Source organism: Plectrocnemia conspersa, unplaced genomic scaffold, assembly GCF_051122295.1.
Source record: "Plectrocnemia conspersa isolate PC_06_02 unplaced genomic scaffold, ASM5112229v1 ptg000003l, whole genome shotgun sequence".
In the NCBI taxonomy this organism is placed as follows: Eukaryota; Metazoa; Arthropoda; class Insecta; order Trichoptera; family Polycentropodidae; genus Plectrocnemia; species Plectrocnemia conspersa.
The window spans coordinates 27,064,102-27,086,710 of record NW_028277167.1 but is presented as its reverse complement, the minus strand read 5'-3'; the positions used below and the strand labels follow the sequence as shown (position 1 = coordinate 27,086,710).

Genomic DNA, 22,609 nt, shown 5'->3' with positions numbered 1-22,609 from the left:
AAATTTCACATTAATGAGTCATCTCTTATCTTTCCGCTATATACTTTTTATATTTCATAAAAATGTAATAAAAAAGTATGTTTGTAAAGGAAGTGTGCCTTATAGGGCACAGTTAGATTGTATATAATACAGATAATGTTCTTGTGGCAAACATAATGCATATTATTTTAATAGTATATGTGGTTCTCTGAGAGAAATAACAATCTTTTCTCAAAATTAGCCGAGTTTCTCAGAAAAAATCCAGATACATAATATTAAAATATATATATATATATATATATATATATATATATATATATATATATATATATATATATATATATATATATATATATATATATATATATATATATATATATATATATATATATATATATATATATAATGTATAAGCGCTATTGAAAACATTTCTTTCACTGCTATTTTGACACCATCAAATTTCAGCGAAAATGTGTCTAGTAGCGCGTCTACTTTAAGCACGCCTGTCTGTTTATATATACATGACATACGAATTCCAGCATATAAATAAGTTATGCAAATGAAATCATAATATTTGCCTTGTGTGTTGTAAGCTGCAGATAAACAATACCCATTACGCATCAAAACACCATTTGAACAAGGTGTTGCGGTTTGAAATGTTTGCACGCCATCGCTCCAAACAAGCACACATCATGTCAAAATTTGAAATCATCCATTGGTCTCGGAAACTCAACACCACCACTGTTCATATGTCGTTAAACATTATCTTCAGATATTGAATTTGACTGTCGAAGATTGCTTTGTGTATCGTTTTACTTAACGCCGAATAATCTGAGCACTCTCTGGGTATACCCAGACAATCGAAAATAGAGTCTCCCGTGACACAGTCACCCATTCACAAAATAGTCGACAGTGACTCGTCGCCGTTGAATCACATACGCGAAATGCCGGCTAAGATTCCGTGGGCACTATGCCACCGAGTAATCCATACTATCCTATTATAAATAATACTCTTATGCGAATATGAACTTGGGTTACAATCATGAATTGTTAGATGCCAGTGTGTCTGGGATTAGTTATTCGAATTTGCTTTGCCTTTTTCCTGCAAACCCTTTTATATGTTCCTTGCGAGCAGCTTTGTTAAATGGGTAGAAGGTTTATTTTGAGTAATTTGCCGTATGGTCCAGCTCCGCCTTTATAATAAAGCTTGAGTATGTTTCATGGGTGGCCATCTATAAATTACTATATTGTGGTGACTTTGCGGTCCTTTTACGTAAATTACAGTGCCATTAATTACTAAACCGCACATTTTAATGAGTACAATATGCTGTTTAGTGATGCCTGGTGTTGTTAATTGCATACATTTTTTAATAATTGGGTGTTCTAACATGGCGACTTCTCTCAAGGGTTTATTCATAAATTGTGATTTTTAAGTTTCTGTTTATTTCAAGATCTAGGAAGGGAGATAAAAAAATTATATATTTTTACAAATATTTGTATATAAAAAGTATATAAAATGTATATAAAAAGCATACATATTTTTTATATAATTAAAAGGCATATTATTTTATTAAATTTATTTATTATTTATAACAACTACAAAAAACGCAATTTCAATTATAATATACAAAACGGCGATTGTAGAATTTTATTATGAAAATGCAGATATATATTATTTTTTTTGCTAGACAAAATAAGTTTTTAGATAACTCAAAATAAGTTTTTAGTTAAATCTGATTATTATATTTTTAATTTTTGTAATAAATATTCCTCTCGTTGAGAATATTCGCTCGCTTTCCGTTGGTGTTGGCTTAATTGAGAGCAAATATGTAATATAAAAGTTTTAGATTTTGTGACTTCTGGTTGATTGCAAAGCCTTTTTCAACTTCATTTCGTTGACTACATTTATCATATTTTACCGGAAAAATATTTTGGTGGCATATTATTTGTTTATTTAATTTAATTATTATTCGACAATCAATGAATTTCCAAATTTTTGTACTGTCTCGTGTCCTGGGACTTAATAAAATATATCTGAACAAGTGTTACGGTCGGTACCAAATACAAAAGACAAGGTAGGTGTCAAATACAAAGGAATTCATTGCAAATCCTAGCTCATAAATACCCAAACACTGGCAATTCTACTGATTTTTTAATCATCGTACCCAGATAATCTAACTATATATTTATTAGATAATAATAAAGTCCGTATAAGGGCGTTGGACGTTCGTACTAAACTCACTTCCGCCAGGAATTCACTTCAGTCATAACAGACATTTCGATCACTTTGCTTCAACTAAGCTAATCCGACTATCGCGATAAAGCAGCCACTTTCCACTTGCACGTCAGTCCAGGTACAGCTAAGTAGTCACTAGAATCCCAAGAATTCGATCTTCATAGACAAAAATTCAAAGGTTCCACGGAACACAGGTGCTGTTCAATTATTGATAGTATATTCTACAATAATTATTATAATGCCACAAGAATAAGGACAATCATTCCATTTTTCTGTCTTCCATTGGATCCAGTTTTTAACTCACTGTGTGAGATGCTGATGTTTTTTTCCTTCAATCGCAGACTATATATTTACAAAAGCGATTTACAGTATTTGTAATTATGTAAACGACAGGAAAACTGTCGTGTTTACGACTGCTTTGATATATGACGGATATTTATAAGCTCTTGAAGACGGGTGTGAGAATGAGACTGTTTTTTATATCTGTATATACACCTAAGTTCAAGTTCTTCACCTGTATTTGTGATCTATGCGTATCTATTTGTTATGTAGTATAATTTATAATACATATGAAACACTTTTTATTACTATGCTTTTATTAAAAATGTATACGAGAAAACTAGTTAGACCATCATGACGTAATATGTTCAACTAAGTATTTTGTCTTCTTTGCCTTTGAAGAGCACAACACTTTTTGTAATATTTTCAATTATAATAATTAAAGCACCTACTTAATGTTTTAGCTCATGAAGCATACTCACATTTTCCACTTGTAAAAAATCATATAATTATACGTATTGAGATAGTATAATAGTTCACTCAAGACACGCGTCGAAAACAACTGGCAATCACGAGAAATATTCAATTATCCACTGAAGTATGCAGCGTGCAATGCAAGAGTGCGCGAAAAAACGATGCAGAAGAAGACGAACGAACGAAGTGAAGCAGCGCATTCTTTGTAAAAGGGAAGCCAAGGTTTCTCGTTTCAATCAACCGGATCCAAACCGAAGAGAGCCAAAGTCCTTTTTAGGGAATCTTATTGAAGAGCATCGGCAATAAGTTATAATATCTGCCAGATACTAGGTATGTGACGAAACACTTTCCTTGAGCGAGATCAAATTGCCTTTTGAAAGTGGGAGATATATGGTGGAATAATTTAATATTGCTTTACTAAATTAAATTATGGCAACCTTTGATCTTCGCCGGTGTAGTGCTTGAACGCATGGTTGTAGTACAATTTTGAATTGTTGAAAAGTGCAAGGCATTCATCGATTTGCCAAGTGTTTCTCGGAATCTGACCTCACATGGTGTATGACCACCTGGTTTCTTTCACATACTTTTCACCACTTGTGGCTTGGTCGCTCCTTTTATAATGAAAACTTTATTTAAGTTTTTTAAATCATAAAATTCTTGCAATGTTATATTTTTACTACTCTAGTTGGTATTAGAATGTATTACACGCGCACGATAACGCCTCTCATATCCTTATTTTAATGAATCGCGACTTGTGAGTGGTCAGTTTACTGTGATGACGTAATCGGTAGGTTGGATTATGCACAGTTTGAATACTTTTATGACATTTAATAGCGTACGGGATTTTAATCTAAGTGTCTTCATAACTTTATTTTAATATTTTAATTTTTCACACAATTAGGATTCTCAAGCCTTTATTTTAATGACTCGTGACTTGTGAGTGGTCAGTTTACTGTTTTAACCTAGTAGGCGAAGCCATGCGCAGAACGAATTACTGAGTGTTAATTATGCTGTAATAGCGTATCGGTAAAGTGCTGGGATTGTAACCTAAGGAACCATATTAGTTAAAGTGCAGAAGTTATTTGTTACTTGCAATTATATTAAAAATAATTTAAATACATATACATATTGTTTTATGATAACATTTGTTAACCCATTACCTGCCAGATTTTTTTCCGTTCTTTTAAGGATATATGTATTGTTTTTTTTTTTACTGAAAAATAGGTTAGGTGAAATATTTTACCGCTTTAAAAAATAGATTTTTATAAATGTTCCCAAAAAAATATATTTAACAGTAAAATTTATTTATGCCATTAAATTTTCATATAATCAACATATTATTATACTTAAGAATTCTTTATGATAACTTTTGTTAAATTAGTGTTACAATATTGTATATGAATAAGTTGATTGCGACTTATTTTTATAAAAAAAACTTGTTAACAGTAAAGAAATAACCACTGCTGACTTATATTATCGTAAATGAACTATTCTTATGAAAACTATTTCCAAATAATCAAATCTATATCAAAATTAGCTCTACCAATGTAAAAAGTTGGCTGTTCTAAAAATAGATAATGGTTAATAAAATGTTTGTGAGGCAGTAAAATATGATACTGAGCCTCAAAGGTTTGCATATCAATGAAATACGAGATATATATTTACTTGAATGTCTGAAGAGATTCTTTGAATGGATGAAACTTTATCTCAAAGTTGTCTTACTGATTGAAACATCCTGTTTTAAGATATAGTGCTTATCGATTTTTGTAAATTCTATATAATAAAGCAATATAGAACTTGGATTTGATTAATAATATTTAAAACTTGTCCGTTTTAATGGCTAAATTTGCAATAGTCGCATAATTTCAAGGCCTCGCCCTTTTACCGCAGGTGCGAAGATAAGGCAGCCGGCCGTTCGTGCCGCTGCCTATTCGAGACTGCCATTTAAGGAGCACTGCACCGGTGCATCTGATACGCTCCCATTGCGTTGTCCTCTCACTGGGACAATATTTCAAGTGATCAAAAGCGATCTCTACCCTCCACACAACCATAGATATTATTTACCTATGCCGTATTTGGACTCGCCGGCCCTTCGAGGTCGCATATCAATTGTGTATCTTTTATACAAATCTACTATTTAAGGAAACCTGTTTTGCGCGCGTGGATTCTTTGATTAATGTTGCTTTTTTTTTTCAATTCCAGACTCAAGCGGCGTTAGGGGCATCTCCGTACACGCCTCCGCTGCGACCGCCTTATCCTGGAGAAGCACAATACCCTCCAGTACCTGGTGCTGTGGCTCCCACTCCCGCTCCTTTGATAAGGGTAGCACCGACGCCAAGAATCTTGGTTCTGAGACGCTCTGACGGCCATGGATTCGGATTCACCTTGCGACACTTCATCATATATCCACCTGAATCCGTCACGGTATGTTTAAATGAATAATTAATAAGACTGATATTATGACTTGGAGACTAATTTTAAATTGATGGACCTTTTCAGGATTTGCTACATGATGCACGGCACGCAGCTGTGGGCGCTGTCAAAGAATGTATGGATACAATCTTTGTGAAGAGCATACGAGACGGTGGCCCAGCGCAGCGTGCTGGATTAAGGCCAGGAGATAGGATACTTTGTGTGGATAAGCAGCCGATACGTGGATGGCCTTATTCACATGTAGTTCAACTTATTCAACAGGCTTCTAACACACTAACTTTACATGTTGTACCTAAAGAAGCTGACGTACTTCAAAAGGTACGATTATAATTTTTTTTAAAACAAATTAGTACAAGATTTTATAAGTAGTCGAGGCATTCTTTAAGCCTTCATCTTTCAGTTCCCAAAAGATTAAAAATATGTTATGTGAAGACGAATCAAATGAAAATTTTTTAAGGTATATCGCCATGTTTTACAGTAGGTAGTCTTTTGCTTCAAATCAGTTAGTGTGGTACTTACATTCACTGTTATTCGACAAATTTATTTTATAATATCTAACAGCTGCAATGGACTTTTGTTACTACCAGATCAAGATTCAGAAATTATGCTGTTTCAGAACTTTCAAGTTCATTAGTACATTTTCTTGAATGACAGACATGTGTCACCATACTAAACTGTCAAGAACACCCATAAGCTTTGTGTTGAATAGTCATAAAACTAATAAAATTATGCCTCTTGGATTTACTAAGGATCGTCAAGATTTAAAATCAAAACTATTGTTGCTAGATTTACACAATTTTGAACTCGCTTGTTATGCCAGCGTTAAATACAGGGACATTTCAAATTTTTCTAGGGGGGGAATCAAAAGTTGGTCGTTTCTTTAATATTTCATTCATAAAATTCATAATATTTACGTCACTATTTAGAATCCACGTCAAAAGCAATAAACTTATGACGTGGCAGTGGAAACACTCTGTTATCCAGACCTTTTATAACAATGTTACGACTGACATTAGATGAGAATCAAATGAAGTATATCTAAACCGATTTTGACCATTATGAAAACTCAAAAAACAATTATCCCTTCTCAAAAGTCAAAAATCCACGCCAAAGGCAATAAAATCGTGCCGTCGCCGTCGCAGTGGGAATGCTCGTTACCGAGCGTCCCAACTACAACGGCGCCGACACGATTTTATTGCTTTTGACGTGAATTTCTGACTTCTGAGAAATGATAATTGTTTTTGCATCCTCCTATTGACTAATATTTGATTTGAATATACTTTGACCCTTTGAAAATCGGTAAGGATATCTATTATATTTTTAAAACAGTGTATTATCAAAGTGCAGACTAACTATGGAGCAATATACGAGATGCGAAGTCTGTCTGTATTTTTTCCTTTGAGAGCTAATGAAAGATTTATAGCTATAATTAATTTTAGAATTTTCATTAGGTTAGGTTTGGGTTTGAACAGAAAATGAACGTTTCACAACTGTCAAATTGAGTTTCATAGAGATTTTTGAGCAGCATATAATTTCATTAGCACCTATCAGTTAAATTAAATTTTCGCTAGTAAAAATATATATTTACGGGTGAAAATGTATTTTGACTTCACTAGTGAAATTATACCTTCACAAAAAAATTTACGTTCATTGTAATAATTATTGATCACACGTCAATAAATAATGATAAGTATGTAAATTTATGTAACACCTGCCAGATAAATTATATTTTCATTGATAAAAATACATATCTACCGGTGAAAATGTATTCTGATATGATTTCACTGAAATAACATATTTTAAAATATATTTTCGGGATAGATTCTATACTTTTTTTTTATACCGAGAATTTGTAATTTAAAATCAGAGACGTCATTTTAACTTTTTCCAAGGGGAGGGAGGAAAAGTTTGCTAGTCAGTGGATTTTTTATATTTTGATTTCATTGTATTTCATTATTGCCATGCATTTTTCTGGCAAAATTCAAGGGGGGACTAATGCGTCAAAGAATCTAATATAATATCTATTAGACAATAACAAAATTCTAGTTACGCTCTGAATTAATCATTAATTGAACAGCATTAATCAAAAGATCAAGGTCTAGAAAAGACATTTGCCTCCTTCCTTTCCTCAACGGCTTCATTTTTTTATACTGCTGCATAGGAAAGGTGGGTCTGTGCCAGACGTTTTTGAGTAATTTTAAAAAAAGTACTGTGACCAGGAAGTAGTTAACGTCGTTTTTTATATCTCTTCTTTTTTCTATGTCTTCTTAGGAAGGTCTTTTTACAGTCTGAGTTGCTTTTAAACAAATTACCGGAGCACAATATGTGTCTGTCTATAATCCAATAGCTTATAATGAATTATGCCTTTGTATTCCATCAAACGGATAACATTACCTTACTTCATATTCAACGAATTAACACCTTTCCTAATTTTTTAAATGTCTGTGAACTAATGTAGGCGACATGTTGAGATTTTCAGCTAGCTTCTGTGTTGTTATTCTCAGACCTACTTTGTTGGCAGCTCTAATATCCTCATTAACAACCCCTAAGAAGATATTAAATGTCAAAATTCCCAAAACGAAATTTTTAGAACCATATTTGACACTTTCTAAATTGAATGGCATCCCTGCCCATTGCATTACAGATGTTTTTAACTCCTATTGTCGCATTATGACTGAATTGAAATTTATTATGGGACAACCTGGTAAGTTGCCAATTAGCAGTATGATAGAACACTGTTTTGAATCATTGTCACATTTTTAAAGTTTTCATTTGCCTCATCTTCGTAAAGTATAATAATTTTACTAAAACCATTTTGGACTGATCATTATAATTATTTTTATTGTTTTTTGCAGTATTTCAGCGACGTAGCCCACAATCCAGAAACGAACCAAAGGCCTCACAGTCGTCCTAGAGAAAGACGAACGAGCACGGGAGAAATGCCTTTAGGTGTGGGAGTCGGTGCCAGCGGTCCAGCACCTTCTGTGCACCCACTTTATGTTCCTCAAGTTCCTACAGCCTACAGGCCCATCAACACGACTAACGCTAAGCTAACGAACGAATACCCTAATCATAGTGATTTGCAATCTAGAATTATATACGATCAAAGAAAAGCTGCTCAAAAAAATAACGTAGGAAGTCAGAGCAACTCTTCCGAACGACTCCTCAGTCATTCTCAAGGAGTGATATCCAGGCTGACCGAAAGCCAATCCCAAGTTCCTCAACAGTCCGTAAACCGAGTTTCAAGGCGATCCAGCGAAGGCGCACGGCTACAGGCTGTAGATCCGACTAACTTCTACGCTTCGCCTCCGCCCAGTCCCAACTACTCGTCCAGAGATTCGGCTTCTTACAACAGCGGAGAATCTCTGCAGAACTCATACAAAAACCAAATGGCTTCTTCCATGAAAGCAATGTATCCGTCTGGACTACCGGTGCAATACACTAACAAATTTAATTATGACGATCGACGAGAATCAAATACTTCGCTGACATCGTCGGCCACCGAGAGCAAGGACAGTATGAGTTCTAGAGAATCGATGTCTACTTTGACCGGCAACGATCAAGACAATCTCAATTTGTTATCTACTAGAATGCGGAAAAGCTTCGAGCAGAAGGAAGCCTTTTTGATGCGACCTTGTCAACCGACCGGATGGGTTACTCCTGAAGACCATAATGTCATACAACAGAGAGAATTCTATGCTAGACCCCAAAAATTGCACAAATCTGTATGGCCGCCGTTAATATCCGTCGAATCTCCATCAAAGAATAAAGAAAATATTCAAACGAAAGTTTGGAATACGTCTCACGGTGAATATGAAAATCATGACTACTACGATCATCGGACGGATACTGTTGGCGATATTTCTGATGCAGACTCGATAAACAAACCGAATTGTTCGAAACAAAAACACGATAAGACGATACCGTTCCATAGTACGTTGACTAAAATTCAAGAAAATTCGCCTACTTTTAATGACAGCGGTGGAAATATCACGAATGGAACAACACATGGTTCACTAGAAACTATGCTTCAAGACAAAAGGTATGATTTTAAAAATATTTTCCTTTATAAACTTTCTTTAATGTATATGATCATTTTAGATATCCTGTACCGAGCGAGTTACAAATTGTTTCAAACAGAATGAGACAGTTTGAGTCGCAGCCCAACGAAGACAGGACTGCTTTATATAGAAGCGAATTAGCAAGGCTAAGTACGAAAAAGCCTGAACCCACGGTAGCGTTGAGAAGAAAAGAGTTTGAATCGAGAGGCGGAAAAAGAGATGCGAGAAGTCTCGACTCACAACATTCTGTTGAAGGTTTGTGTTTTACATTTTATATTTATATAATTTAGCTTCAATGTTTGATGTTATAATTATATTTTTAGAAGCTGAAATGTTGCAAGGGAGTCTTTCTGGGAATCGTATCATTGTTACTGGAGGCAAACATCTTACTTGCCCACCTCCCGAAGGTTACCAGTCTGGTAAGTCTTAATTGTATTTTATTATTCACTTAGAAGAGATATTCATAAAAAATTCTCAAAAACAAAGATTGAATTTTTTTTAATTTTTGCTAACATATATTATCTTGAGGTGTGACAATTTAATTATCTAACAAAATATTTTAGGAATTCACAAACCACTTGTATTTTTATTCATATGAACTTCATAAATATAAATAAACAATTGCTCCTCTTGTTGTCTAAAGTTAACGAAATCCATAAAACAACATTAACTAATCTATCACAAAGCAATAGAACACATCTTGCGAAGTGGTTCGAGAGCGTGGTAAAAATTAACCTGTTAAAACTGGAGTTTTTCTTATTCAAGTGCGATTCGAAGGACCAACGAAACATTTAAGATGATTGTTGATACACATATATTTTCTTTATATCCTTCTCATAAGTTGGCTCATGTCCACATTCGATCAGGAACGAGACCGTAGCACCATTTTTACTGGCCATGCTTTATAAAATCAAAATATACTCCCCTCTTGATAAGATGTAGATATTCAAATTAAGATAGAAATGTGTTCTAACACAAATAGTACATTCAAAATTTAACAGAAACCTTACGTATGTGTCACTATGATTTATACATTTGATGAATCCATAATTGTATACTGTAACAGAGAAAATATTTCAAAACAAATATTCAATTAGACAATATCTTATTCTCAACAATGATTTCATTAATTTTATTTTCATAAGAGATAACTAAACTGTGATATTAGTAGTACTTGATAATCTTACTTGCTGAACTTGAGACTATAAATGTCTTTAATATTATTCTTTATTTAATTTATATTTAATAAAGTTATCCCCCAAAGTCTAATCATAATATAGTATTTTTATATGTTTTGTATATATATATATAATATAAAAACAATTGAATAAATAATATTATGATTGTTGTTATTTATAAATCTATATCTTTGAATTCTTGCAAATGTCTTATCTAAAATCAAGATAAAGGATCTCTTCTAGGTGAATAGACTATAATAGTATGTATAAATAAAATACTGATAATTTAATCTAACTGATACAGAAAATGAGAAAGTGCAAATAAGACTGCGGTCAAATTCTACTGGTAGCGAAGGTCTGCCGGCGAGGAGAACACATGCACCAGGTATGTAACCTCAAAATCACTCATCCTATTACACTTTTAGAGTTATAGATTTAATTTGGTTTTGGTCCATTGTTTGCAAACATTTCAATTGTTATCATTTCCTTGCACTCTTTCGAGACGACGCTTTGTGGTTATTTTATGACACGCAACACCCCACTTGTGTAAATAATTTGCTTTCATCATTTATGCAATATTATTTATTTACTATTATTTTATTTAAAAATATTATATGTGTGTGTATTGTATATATTACAAGATGGAAGTCACATGAAACGAAGGTTGGCTCTCAGCAAGGAGCAAATAGAAGCGCTGATGGTCACGGCGAAGAATAACGGTGATACGGCAGATCCGACGCGTGACATTATCGATAGACAAGTACCGAACGGATATAAGAAAGTAGTAGATTACCCGAACGGCGTGGACGCACCGCAGAATAAAAACTATAAGAGCGATAGCGATAGAATAAGTAAGAGACCCGAGCGGCCGACGCAGTTGAGTTTGGCACCCGGCGAGAAATTCGTCTTCCCGACCGCTGGCGGTCACACCGGAATGCAAGCTTTGGGCTCGTGTCCTACTACACCCTCTTCCCCACCCTCGCAGCCTCAGTCGCCGTCAGGTCAGCTTCTCCTTCTTTCACGCCAGATTGACTGTATGTTTCCTTCTGTCGACGCTGTATCGCATACTGCATATTAAAACACAAACAAACTAATACGACTTATGCTGCATCGCAATATGAATAACATTTATTAACGTGTGTGTGTGTGTGTTTATTTATTACTTTATCTAAGATATGGCAACATTGGTCGAAGATTATTTGATTATAATCTAATTTAAGTTCATTAATGCATGCCAATTGTGTTTGATGTTACATATCTACAGACGGACGAAAAAAAATGGTTTATATATTTAAAATAAAAAGTTTTTTTAAGTCCACTATAAGCGTTAGATCCTGGGCCTTTTTAAAAAATATATTCCATCAACTGACTCAATTTAGCTTTGTACGTTACAAATTAATACAATTTAATATATTAAATTAAATTAAAATCATGCGGATGATGGATATAAATTTTGTAACACGTCTAGGGTCTAATAATCATATTTGTAATCTTATCTTGTTTATATTGCATGATCCATTAGTATTGTTATCAAATTCAATTAAGTAATATTTAGATAATATGTTGGTAATATTTATTTTCTAACGTTACTTTAACTATATTATTTTATTTCAATTTCAATGACTAATAGTAATTGAGTAAAAAATGTATATAGAAAAATATTGTGTATTGTATTATATTTACAAATATTAATTTATTAATTATTTTCATGCGCAGGGGTTTCATTGGACGATGGCGCTGTAGTAGTTCGACGACAAAAGAAATCGTCAGATCTCGGAACCGGTAAGAGCTATATATATATATTTACATTATTCTCTTCTCCTATAATTAAAAAATATAAACAAATTAAAACACCAATACTCAACTATTAAGTACAGGTGTAATGAACACGTACTTTACAATTGCTTTAAGTGTTACGAGCAAAATTACACTATTGATTATTAATTATTTTTCATGCTATTTATCCTAGAGTCTTAGAAAATACATAGGTAGTTCACTTTCTCAAACGCACACAATCAATTGCTTATACTAAAAATGGTAATATATTGTCCTCTAGTCATAGTTGAATTAACTGCGTCATTTTACTAAGTAGATAAGTATCATATGATGTGCAGACTCTAAGCACCTCAAAGTATGGAAAATGTTTTGAATCAGATGGAGGACAATAGTCCTTCATACAATTATTCAAAGGTTAAAAATGCTCGTCTACTCTTTGCTATAATAATTCTAATATATTTTTTTATAACTATAGAAGCTGAGGGCGCTATGCGAAGAGTATCTTACTTGAAAGCGACAGCCGAACAGTACAACTTCGACAGAGAGAGCGACGGCGAGAGCCAACTACTGTTGAGAAGGTAACTTATTTTTAAAGATCTGTAGTTTTCTTACAGTATATGTCATTCTACATAGTATAAATAGACCATGTTAATTACTATCATAATAAAGCTGATTACCCCCACCCCACCCCCTTGAATTTGCTCACCCCTCACCCTTAAATTTACACTGAACTAATACAGAACCGGCATAATGGATCGCATATAGTTTTGTTAATATGTTTGAAACATGATTGTCTCGGGTGTAGCGTGCATAGGAGATGGCGTCCGCCGCGCTTTCCAGATGATATCCAACCACTTAGAAGGCTTTTCGAGGACTTTATGATGCAGACACGGTAATCATGATCATGAAATGTGTGAACGGCATCATTACATCAGCTATATAGCACGCGCCACTCCAGAGTGTTATTTTTATTTTCGTTTTTTTTTATTATTATACCTTTTTGTTGATTGTATCGCAACATGTTTTATACGTTGTTAAAATAATGAAACTTTACACACAATAACAAATTTAACAGGTGTTTGCAGTGAGAGCTAAAATACTTTATTTATTCCACGGATTGATATTTAACTAAAAATACGATTGGGGTTGCCAACTGTTTATTTGTCTTTAAACTGTCTTATAATTAAATAAATAATTTGTTTCTATTAATAACAATCTCTTTTTTTGTGTAAAACTTTTCTAGACAATTTTTTTTGTCTAGAAGCCAAATTAGAATGCTGTAAAAACTAGGGTTTTTTAAGTATAGTTTTAAGTTTTCTTTACTCAAATCTTTATATTGACAATATACTATAATATTGAAAAATATAGTTTTTTTAACTCATTTAAATATTCATTGGGCTTTACGTTTTATTTATGAATTTTTGATATTCTAAATGATCTATTATGCAGTACCAGTGATACATAGCTTCCAAGAGTAATCACAGTCGATTGGCCATAGATCCGCTTTGTGCGAGTTTGGCGGAACTCAAATTTCAAGTCGAAAGCGAAGTGGTAGTTCTGTAATGTCCCGGTAGAAGTTAATAAGTATGGCAGTGTTTCGGATCATATGCTATGATAAATATGATCAAACCTCCGTTTCAATCCTCGATCTTTTGACCAATGCGAATGATTTGGGGTAGAACTAGATTTTTTGTTTTTGTCTAATAAATAAATAAAAACAGAATTAAATAAATCTGGCGATATTCGTGACTGCCTTTTTTTTGTTAAAGTACGGTCCAAAGGTTTGAACGCAAATTTATATTGTCGTAAGACTACAAAGCTCTGATTTTTATAAATTCAATGGACACAAATCTATTAGTTTTATGACTCTTCTAACAAATCTTAAACAACTAATTTCGACGCAATGCTTATAGGTGGTCCCAACAGTATGTATAGTTTACTGTTGTATTGTAGTTTGTTTTTTGCTAACATACGATTTTTTCTGTTATAATCGTTTTTATAAAATTCTTTAGGTCCATTTTTAATTGATTTTGATTAGACGTTTTAATTGATAGCGAATATTAAAGAATCAGTTTCTTGAAATAAATAATAGATTTTTAATAAATTAGTGTTTAAAATATTTTTTGTCTATATTGGCTATTTGTTGACTGTTCATCATTAATAACTGATCATATCCTAACATATTTTAGAACGCTGACGCACCGATGTATAATTTTCAAAGATTCACGTTAGGAGCCGTTGACTCACTTATGCGTCATTTGTAATCCAGAAATAATGGGAATTCAAAAAAACATTAGCGTAATTTAATAGGTAAATTACTATCAGAAATAATACAATGGCTTATAAATTTTAATTAAATTTAATAAAATTAAATATATATATTTGTTTTAAAGTAACGATTTTTGAAGAAAAAAAAACGGTTTATATATTACTGATCATTTGTCAAAAATATAAATTTTTATTTTTGTTGATGGTTTTTTATAGTCGAATTTATTAGTGCCTTTTAATAAAATTATCGTTAAAAAAACTATTAAAAGAATAAGTATTACTAAGAAGAAATAAGCGTATATTATACATTTCTGTAGTGAAAAAATTAGTAATAAAAAATTATTGAATCGACTATAACATTTAATTAGAGGAATAAATATTAGCATATGTAGGCCTTCAGTAGGCAGATTTGCGCTACTTGCTCATGAAATCGCGTTTAGCGCTCGAAACCTTGTTTGTATGTTAGTTTAACTCTCAATTCATTATTTAATTAAATTATTTTTATTTATTGTCAATAACTTAGTGAACTTTAGACGTTTTAAGACAACAGATAAGAATCATATAAGATAGGTCTCAATGTCAGGTATTGTGTTTCGTATGTTATAAAATATTATTAAATAAATCACCACAGTAAAAATATTTTTTTGGAAAAATACTGGGTTTTTTTTGTAGCTTTATATAAAAAACGAATCATGAATTAATCAACGATTTTCTTAAGTGACTTAAGGGAAATACAACACAACTGAAATTAGCTACAATCATTGCGGCAAAACAGAGGCGGCTGAAGGTTTTACAGGGCCTCAGTAAAGTATTATATGCGGGGTCTCCCGAAACAAGGGTAGAAATAATGCAGGAACATGATTTCATATATCCGGGGCTTCAGGAAAAATCTTGACACCTAGGCCGGCCCTTGAAAAAATTCAAACACTTAAAGTCGGACCTTTTAAACAAATAACAATTGATCATCAATGATAGCATATTTTCTACTAGCAGCTTAACACAATATCTGCAAGGTTATATATCTAAGAATGGCGGATTCCTTCAAATCAGCTCCTAAATAACTAACAAAAGTTGGCAACTCTATAAAGCACAAATAAAAGTTGTATTTAATGTGCTGTTGTTTTTTTCTTCGTAGGTATTTTGTAGAACATAATTTGTGTTTGTAGATCACTTTTATGTTATGTCACAATTTTAAGGCACAGTTTAACAGCTTCTTTTAATTGAGCTTATAATATATATTATATATATAAATACAATGAAAAACAATCCAATTAAATAAATCACACATCAAATAAATCCATAAAAGACATACAAACTTATAAAAATACCAAATCTAACCTATTTATAAACACCAGATTAATATCAATTCAAAATAAATGTAAATACTGACTGTCCACTGTACATATTAAATATATTTATGTATATCAATTTTGGTTTTCACGCTTGTCAGGTCTTGTTTTCGAATTCAGCTTGAATGGCTGATCACGTCTGAGTATCAAAGAAAAGCATGTCGGCTTCATGGTAGACAATGTATAGGCATTTTTGACCATCATGTTATGTTGAAAGTTGATCATTTTTTTATATGTAAGTTTACTTATCTTGTTGTTTAAACTTATACGTATGTTTCAGTGATAAGAAGGACCGGGACGAAACAAACGATGCGGCCAAGACTGAGGGTGATGAATCGGAAGATGTTACCATAGAAGGCAACGTGCAAATCAAAATGGTTTTGACAAATTCAAAGGTATGCCTATTGGCAATATTTATGCTAGACAGTGATTTTGTCACAAATTTTTCAATTATGCTTTTGTAATTTTTTGCAGAAAGCAAGTGATAGGTCTTGGAAAAATGCTAGGGCTGTTCTGCAGGGTTCTAAATTAACGCTGTATCGACACCATCATCAGGTAGGAAGTTACTCTTGATATTTATTTTAAGATTAGACAATAGAATTTAATGGAATATCTATAAAAAAAACTTAATAGTTAATAAACATATTCCATTTTAGTTTTTGTGGTTTTAGCTTAGATTTTCCATAGCAGTATTAAATTTATCATAAAATTTCGTTATTTATACAATAATAAATATGCGAATCCATGTGTAAAGCATGAAAACAACGAGAGATATAATAAAATCATCTATAGATAAATGGATCTATACAAAATAACATACTGTCTGTCTTTACAAAATACAACATTATTATTATAATGGGTCATAATTGATTGAATGCATTTTAAACATCTTTAGTCTAAGGCTAATACTTATGTATATTATTACGTTTTATTAACAAATTACTGTTAATGATAATGGTATATATTTTTTTGAAACCAAGAAAATTTTGTGAGTTTTCTCTTAACATAAAGTAATGTCTCATAGTTTAAGTACTTATGATTGAAAATGCTAAATAATGGAGTAATTAACAAAAAACACTGATAATGAAGTAATATTTTCTAAAAACTCTTAACTAAATTTATTAATAAAAAGTTAAACTTTCTTAAAAAAAATGTTATTTTTAACCTCGTTGAAAAATTGACTATTAAGTTTGTAGCGTAATAAAGCTGTTGATTTATCCATGTTACATCTTTCTTCAGACCATAGGTAATTTATTATTGAGAATATCTTTTCAACAAGTGCAGATAACGCCTGGAAGGCTAAAAATATATTCTATAAATTGGACATGATCTGGAAATGAAATGTTATTTTCTTTGAAATAACAGAATAGTTGTATCCATTTTCTTTTGCAACTATATTACAGATTTTTCTATGAAGGAGGAGGGGTCAGTTATCTAATAATTTTTAAGAACTGTTAACAATCTAAAAAAAAAATTTTTTTTTTGTTATATTTTCAACAAATGTTATTGAATTTTAACAATTCTTAGACATTAAATAAAAAGGCTCCGTGAAAATCGAATATAAAATATGTACTTATGTACTAAAATCTATAATCATTAAAAAAGTATGAACTAGAGATTCGAATTATAATATTCGGATATTGAAAAACCTAATATATTTGACCGTTTTTCGACTATTCAATATAAATAGAAGCTCATATTTGCAGTGAAATGCTTTGAAATGTTAAATTTCTAAGATGTCATAAACAGATCAACTCTTAAAAACACAGTTGTGTATTAGGCAGTGGCGTAGCTAGGGGGGCGGACTGCCCCGGGCGGCACTCTTTAGGGGCGGCATTTTCGCGATGGAAGGAATGTGGTTCTTAAACCGAATGCGCACTGATAAAAATACATATCTACCTATGAAAATGTATTCTGATATGATTTCACTGAAATGACATTTTAAAAAATATTTTCGAGACTATTTTTATTAAGATTTTCTTTGAGGGATAACCCGAGAATTTCTGGTTTACGGGACGTCATTTAAGCTTTTTTCAGGGGGGGAGGGGCAAAAGTTGGCCAGTCGATTGTCATTTTTTTATATTTCGATTTCATAGTATTTCATTAAATGACATGCATTTTTCTAGCCATATTTAATAGAGGGGGGGGGGGGGCAAATTAATTTTTTTCACCTGAAACTCCAATTTCAGACCAAATTAATTCATTGTTATTTATTCAAGTACAAGATTCTGCTCCATCAAAACTTGTTTTCAAATACATCGGTAATAATATTTTGTAAATCTTGTAGGGTTTTATTAATATTATTTTCCAGTATTCTGAAAAGCATTTAAGCTTCTTCATGTATAAATTTAGTATCTCGTCTTTCCTCAAAATTTGTTTTAAATTTTCTGATTTCACTTACAATATCAGTTGCACTCGCTTTGGTACTTTCCATGTTTAAAATAGACAGATAAAATAATTTGAGTTAACTTTGCACAAACCATAAATACATTTTGCAGAACTGTTTTATTATCAGTGTAACAAAATATGATTTGTCTTTCTGAGATTTCAAGTATTCTGTGAAAAGCAGGAAGTAGCAAAATTAAATGCTGTGTTGAAGAACCTCTTTTAAATGTGGAAATATTCATTAATTTTGATTACTAAAGCTTCTATCTCAATAAATAGATCATCAACTGCAGTTTGAAGATGTTGTAAATTATGTGAGCACTTCAATCAATGCCCACAATATTTCTTTCCAGTTCCTTCTTCAATTGACTATAAATATTGTTTTCTCTTTTCCGTTTTACACTCCCAAAAATGGTATTGCAGATGTCTTCACAAAATCCGATATTATGTGTTTTTATGTGTCAATATTTCTGCAGTTTAACCGGGAACTGATTGGAAGTTTAATTTTAACCCCAAAATATAGTTCAAAATACAGCACAACACATGGCATAGTTTTAATTTCTTTTCTGTTGGAAGTATCAATTTTTATCGTTATAAAATTTGTTTTGCTTAAATCTTCACATTTTGTTCTAGCCAGTCTAAACTTTGTTTCGAAAGCTGTAATCAATTTAACACCGTCACATTTCACTTTGTCAATATGTTACTTTTTATCAACATGCTACTGACCATTTATCAAATTATTAACTTACCCTATATTGATCATATTACTGACCGTTTAATATAACATATATTGATAATTAATTATTAAAATAACTGATTATTTTATTTGTTGCAATGTTTAAAAAATTGAATTGATTTTATTTTCTTTCTCAATTTTCCTGCATTTACCCTCTTCATTATTATTTTTAATAAACTAATCCGAAAAAATTCTGTAATGTCAACTTAGCATGAAGAACATACAATTGTGGTTTAATTTAATTTATTTAAATAAAGTAATAGTAGTTTTTCTAGAATTATCTTGTTTTTTTCATCTCCTGTTCTTTTCACAGGCATTTTTATCAGTTCATCGACGTACACTTTCTTTTCTGACAATGGTGGAGTTATTTTTAAATATTTTATTGTGCGCTTTCCGTTACAATGGAATTGTCAAATTTTATTAAATACGTGTAGAGATTTTCATAGAATATATATCAGAATGGTGGGAGCGAAGATGTTATATTTATAGCTATTGACCGCCAAATGCCGAATATAAATGATTTCTGTTCTGATTTTCCAAATTATTCAATAAGACTCGGTCAAGATCCAGTTACATCAAAACCGAAACTGTTTTATAACAATGTTATAACTAATCTAATAATATTCTTACCAAACGCGCTCAAGGATAGATTGTCCGACACAACAATTAACTTTCGACGTGTGGTGTTTGTGCGATTCAGCGACGCCTAACGTGATTTTATTCGAGGCCGTCGACCATGCCGAAAATGTTACGATTTTTTCATATTAACATTGTTAACAACGCGCCGCCGTTGCGACACTCGAAAGTTTAGTTTCGTACGTTCGCACAACCCCATAAATGGGGAGTCCTTCCATGACTGTGCGGCACACCGAGGAATTTGATCGTCGACGTCGTCTTTAGACGCTTCCTTTCGGCGGAACAATGTCCACCGTCGGACAGTATGGTACGCTTCTTTCGCGTGCACTATCTGATGTTTTTCAGATCGATCTCGAAGATAAGTGTTAATTAAGTAAAAAAAAGAGTTACAGAATTTGCCGCACGCCATTTCGCAATGTGCGTACAGCGATCTCATATTGCGCGAGCGAAGGCTGGATCTGTAGGATATGAAGAATCGATGTTGGTGTTTCGAGGTGATGGTTAGGATTTAGCAATATAATTTGGCGCATGTTGGTTTTTAGGTGCTCAACGTTACGGGTTTGCTGGCGTAGACACGACATAAAAATCCAACGGCGTTAAATCGCATGATCTTAGCGATCACCAAAACGTAAAATAATGCGACCTGGGAACTTTTCACATGTGTGACAACTTGCGCCGTTTTGTTGGAACCGCATATCTTCCATATCAATATCTAAAGATTTCGTGCCAAAATGAATCGGTTATCATGCGCCTGTTGTGCTCACCATTGACTGTTACAGTGCGATCTTCATCATTTCAAAAAAGTAAGACTCAATGACGCCGCCTGACCACAACGCGCACCAGTCACTTTTTGGGCATATAATCACACGAAGATTCTCCTCGCCCCATAAGTGGCAATTTTGCGTATTAACATGTAAATGTGTCTCATCAGTGAAAAAAATCTTAAAATCAGCATCAACTTCCTGCTACTCTAACACCCAATCTGTGTAAATTCATCGCTGTCCACGGTCTCTGGGCTTCAGTTTCTGTATTATCTGAATTTGAATGGTTCGTTTAGTAGGACGATGTAATTGGCCATAAATTTCGATACATAGTTCGTACAGAATTGTTTTTTTTGTATAACAATTGAAAATTTTTAAGGTTTTAAGCAGTGGTTATGCGATCCATTTCGTAAATGTGTTGTTGTAAACTAACATTTGACACTTTTAACACGCGTGATTATTGACAGCTGTCTGATTTACAGTGCTCCCAACATAAAAAATTCGAATTAGATCACCCTATATTTATTTTATAATGATAAATAAAAGCACTATTTTTTTAAAATATATTTAGTATAAGTAAAAAATATATTTTTTTGTTCTCATAAATTCACGCTTGGCGCTCATAATTTCGCGTTTCGCTTTTTTGCTAAAAATTGTTAAAAGATTCATATTTTTACTATCGCTGTCTAAAATGTTATTCAAAGCGCATTTTATGCACTTTGAATTCGATGTTACAATAAAACTCGTATATTGCAACTTTAAGTGCATTTCATAGCTCGTCTATTACGAATAACCGACAAAAAAGCTTGTTTTTATGAACGTTTCTATTGAAGAAAATTGGAGTTCAATCAAATTTTAAAGTCTCACTCAAAAGCAAAGTTAAATTATTTTAGTTTTCTTCATTTTTATTGAAATTACCAAAATCTAAACCTGTGTGTGATTACATAAACAGCTGTCAAGTTCATCAACTAAAACTTTCCTTGTTTACAATTGGAAGGATTAACGCTAAGATGACCAGACGTCCTCCTTCAAGGAGGATTGTCTAACAAAAAATTCCAAAACTTATTTTTTCTGTGTTCCCGTAACACTCTACCTCCTTAAAAATCGAATACTGCTCTTAAACAAAATTTTTGAAATGACTCTATTTTAGCTCCCACAGCAATTATCCTCCTGCAACAAAATTTCCGTGATTTTTTTAGGTTCCATAGCTATTTGTCCTTCTCAATCAAAAATTTCCGGGGTGCCCTTTTCATTTTTAGTGTCCTCCTTTGATATTTTCGAAATCTGGTCACCTTAATTAACGCACATTATAATCATAAAAAGGGCCAGTTCGACTCGCGATTAAAGCATTTTAACCGTTGAAGAAATAATGGGGTTCTTCGTTTAAAATGAAACACCACGGGAGACCACTTAACAGATTAATGTACGCGCCATAAATCATATAGAATTAAATATTGTTTTGCCTTGAGAATAGATAACGCGCGCAACATTATCAGCTAGCGGCAATTTATTTCAAAGAAATTCGCCACCCTTCTATTGTATAATTGGTTGTTCCACCGAAAAAAAACAGACCACAAAATCCACCGTGGGGGAGTCATGAATATAAATACTGTAATCCTGGCAACCAGGAATTACTTCATGTTTGACACTTCGTCAAATACAAGATACAAACATCCTCAAGCCAACTTAGACCGCAACCGATTTAATTTCGGACCAACAAAGATCGCAGAAACCGCCGTAAGTCAAGAATATGTTGTAATCAAAATAATACAAAATAATAAAAATTACTTAGTTACCGTTGATTTATTGCGCTGGTTTAAAGAAGGTTTGTTGAAAAAAAAAACGAAAGTTAATAGCTCGATAAAAAATAAGTAACACTCGTGAGTAAGAATCGTAAAACAGCTCTATGTACAGCACAATATGTCATGGTATTTCCTTATGGCAGTAGGATACAATCACAAGTTTTTAAAATATAAATAATTTATAAAATTTATTGTTTCACGGCAAACCAAAAAAAGTCTTGCTACCTTACGCATATGAAAATTTAAAGAAAATCAT

At 32.5% G+C, this 22,609-nt stretch overlaps 1 protein-coding gene across 17 annotated transcripts in view; it reads left to right on the top strand.

The window, feature by feature from the left end:
* Nucleotides 1–22,609, top strand: part of LOC148237156 (rho GTPase-activating protein 23-like) — a 199,593-nt gene that overhangs the window by 161,571 nt on the left and 15,413 nt on the right. For 7 of the 17 annotated variants that reach the window (XM_088183339.1, XM_088183347.1, XM_088183348.1 and 4 more), the window contains exons 3-14: nt 5,171–5,392; nt 5,468–5,719; nt 8,257–9,443; nt 9,503–9,717; nt 9,786–9,881; nt 10,945–11,025; nt 11,282–11,641; nt 12,357–12,422; nt 12,892–12,994; nt 13,222–13,308; nt 16,314–16,428; nt 16,508–16,588. In XM_088183339.1, coding sequence (XP_088039465.1) covers nt 5,171–5,392; nt 5,468–5,719; nt 8,257–9,443; nt 9,503–9,717; nt 9,786–9,881; nt 10,945–11,025; nt 11,282–11,641; nt 12,357–12,422; nt 12,892–12,994; nt 13,222–13,308; nt 16,314–16,428; nt 16,508–16,588 — 2,865 coding nt within the window. The remainder of the gene's footprint in view (nt 1–5,170; nt 5,393–5,467; nt 5,720–8,256; nt 9,444–9,502; nt 9,718–9,785; nt 9,882–10,944; nt 11,026–11,281; nt 11,642–12,356; nt 12,423–12,891; nt 12,995–13,221; nt 13,309–16,313; nt 16,429–16,507; nt 16,589–22,609) is intronic. The other 10 variants (XM_088183351.1, XM_088183352.1, XM_088183355.1 and 7 more) reach the window with 5 other exon arrangements.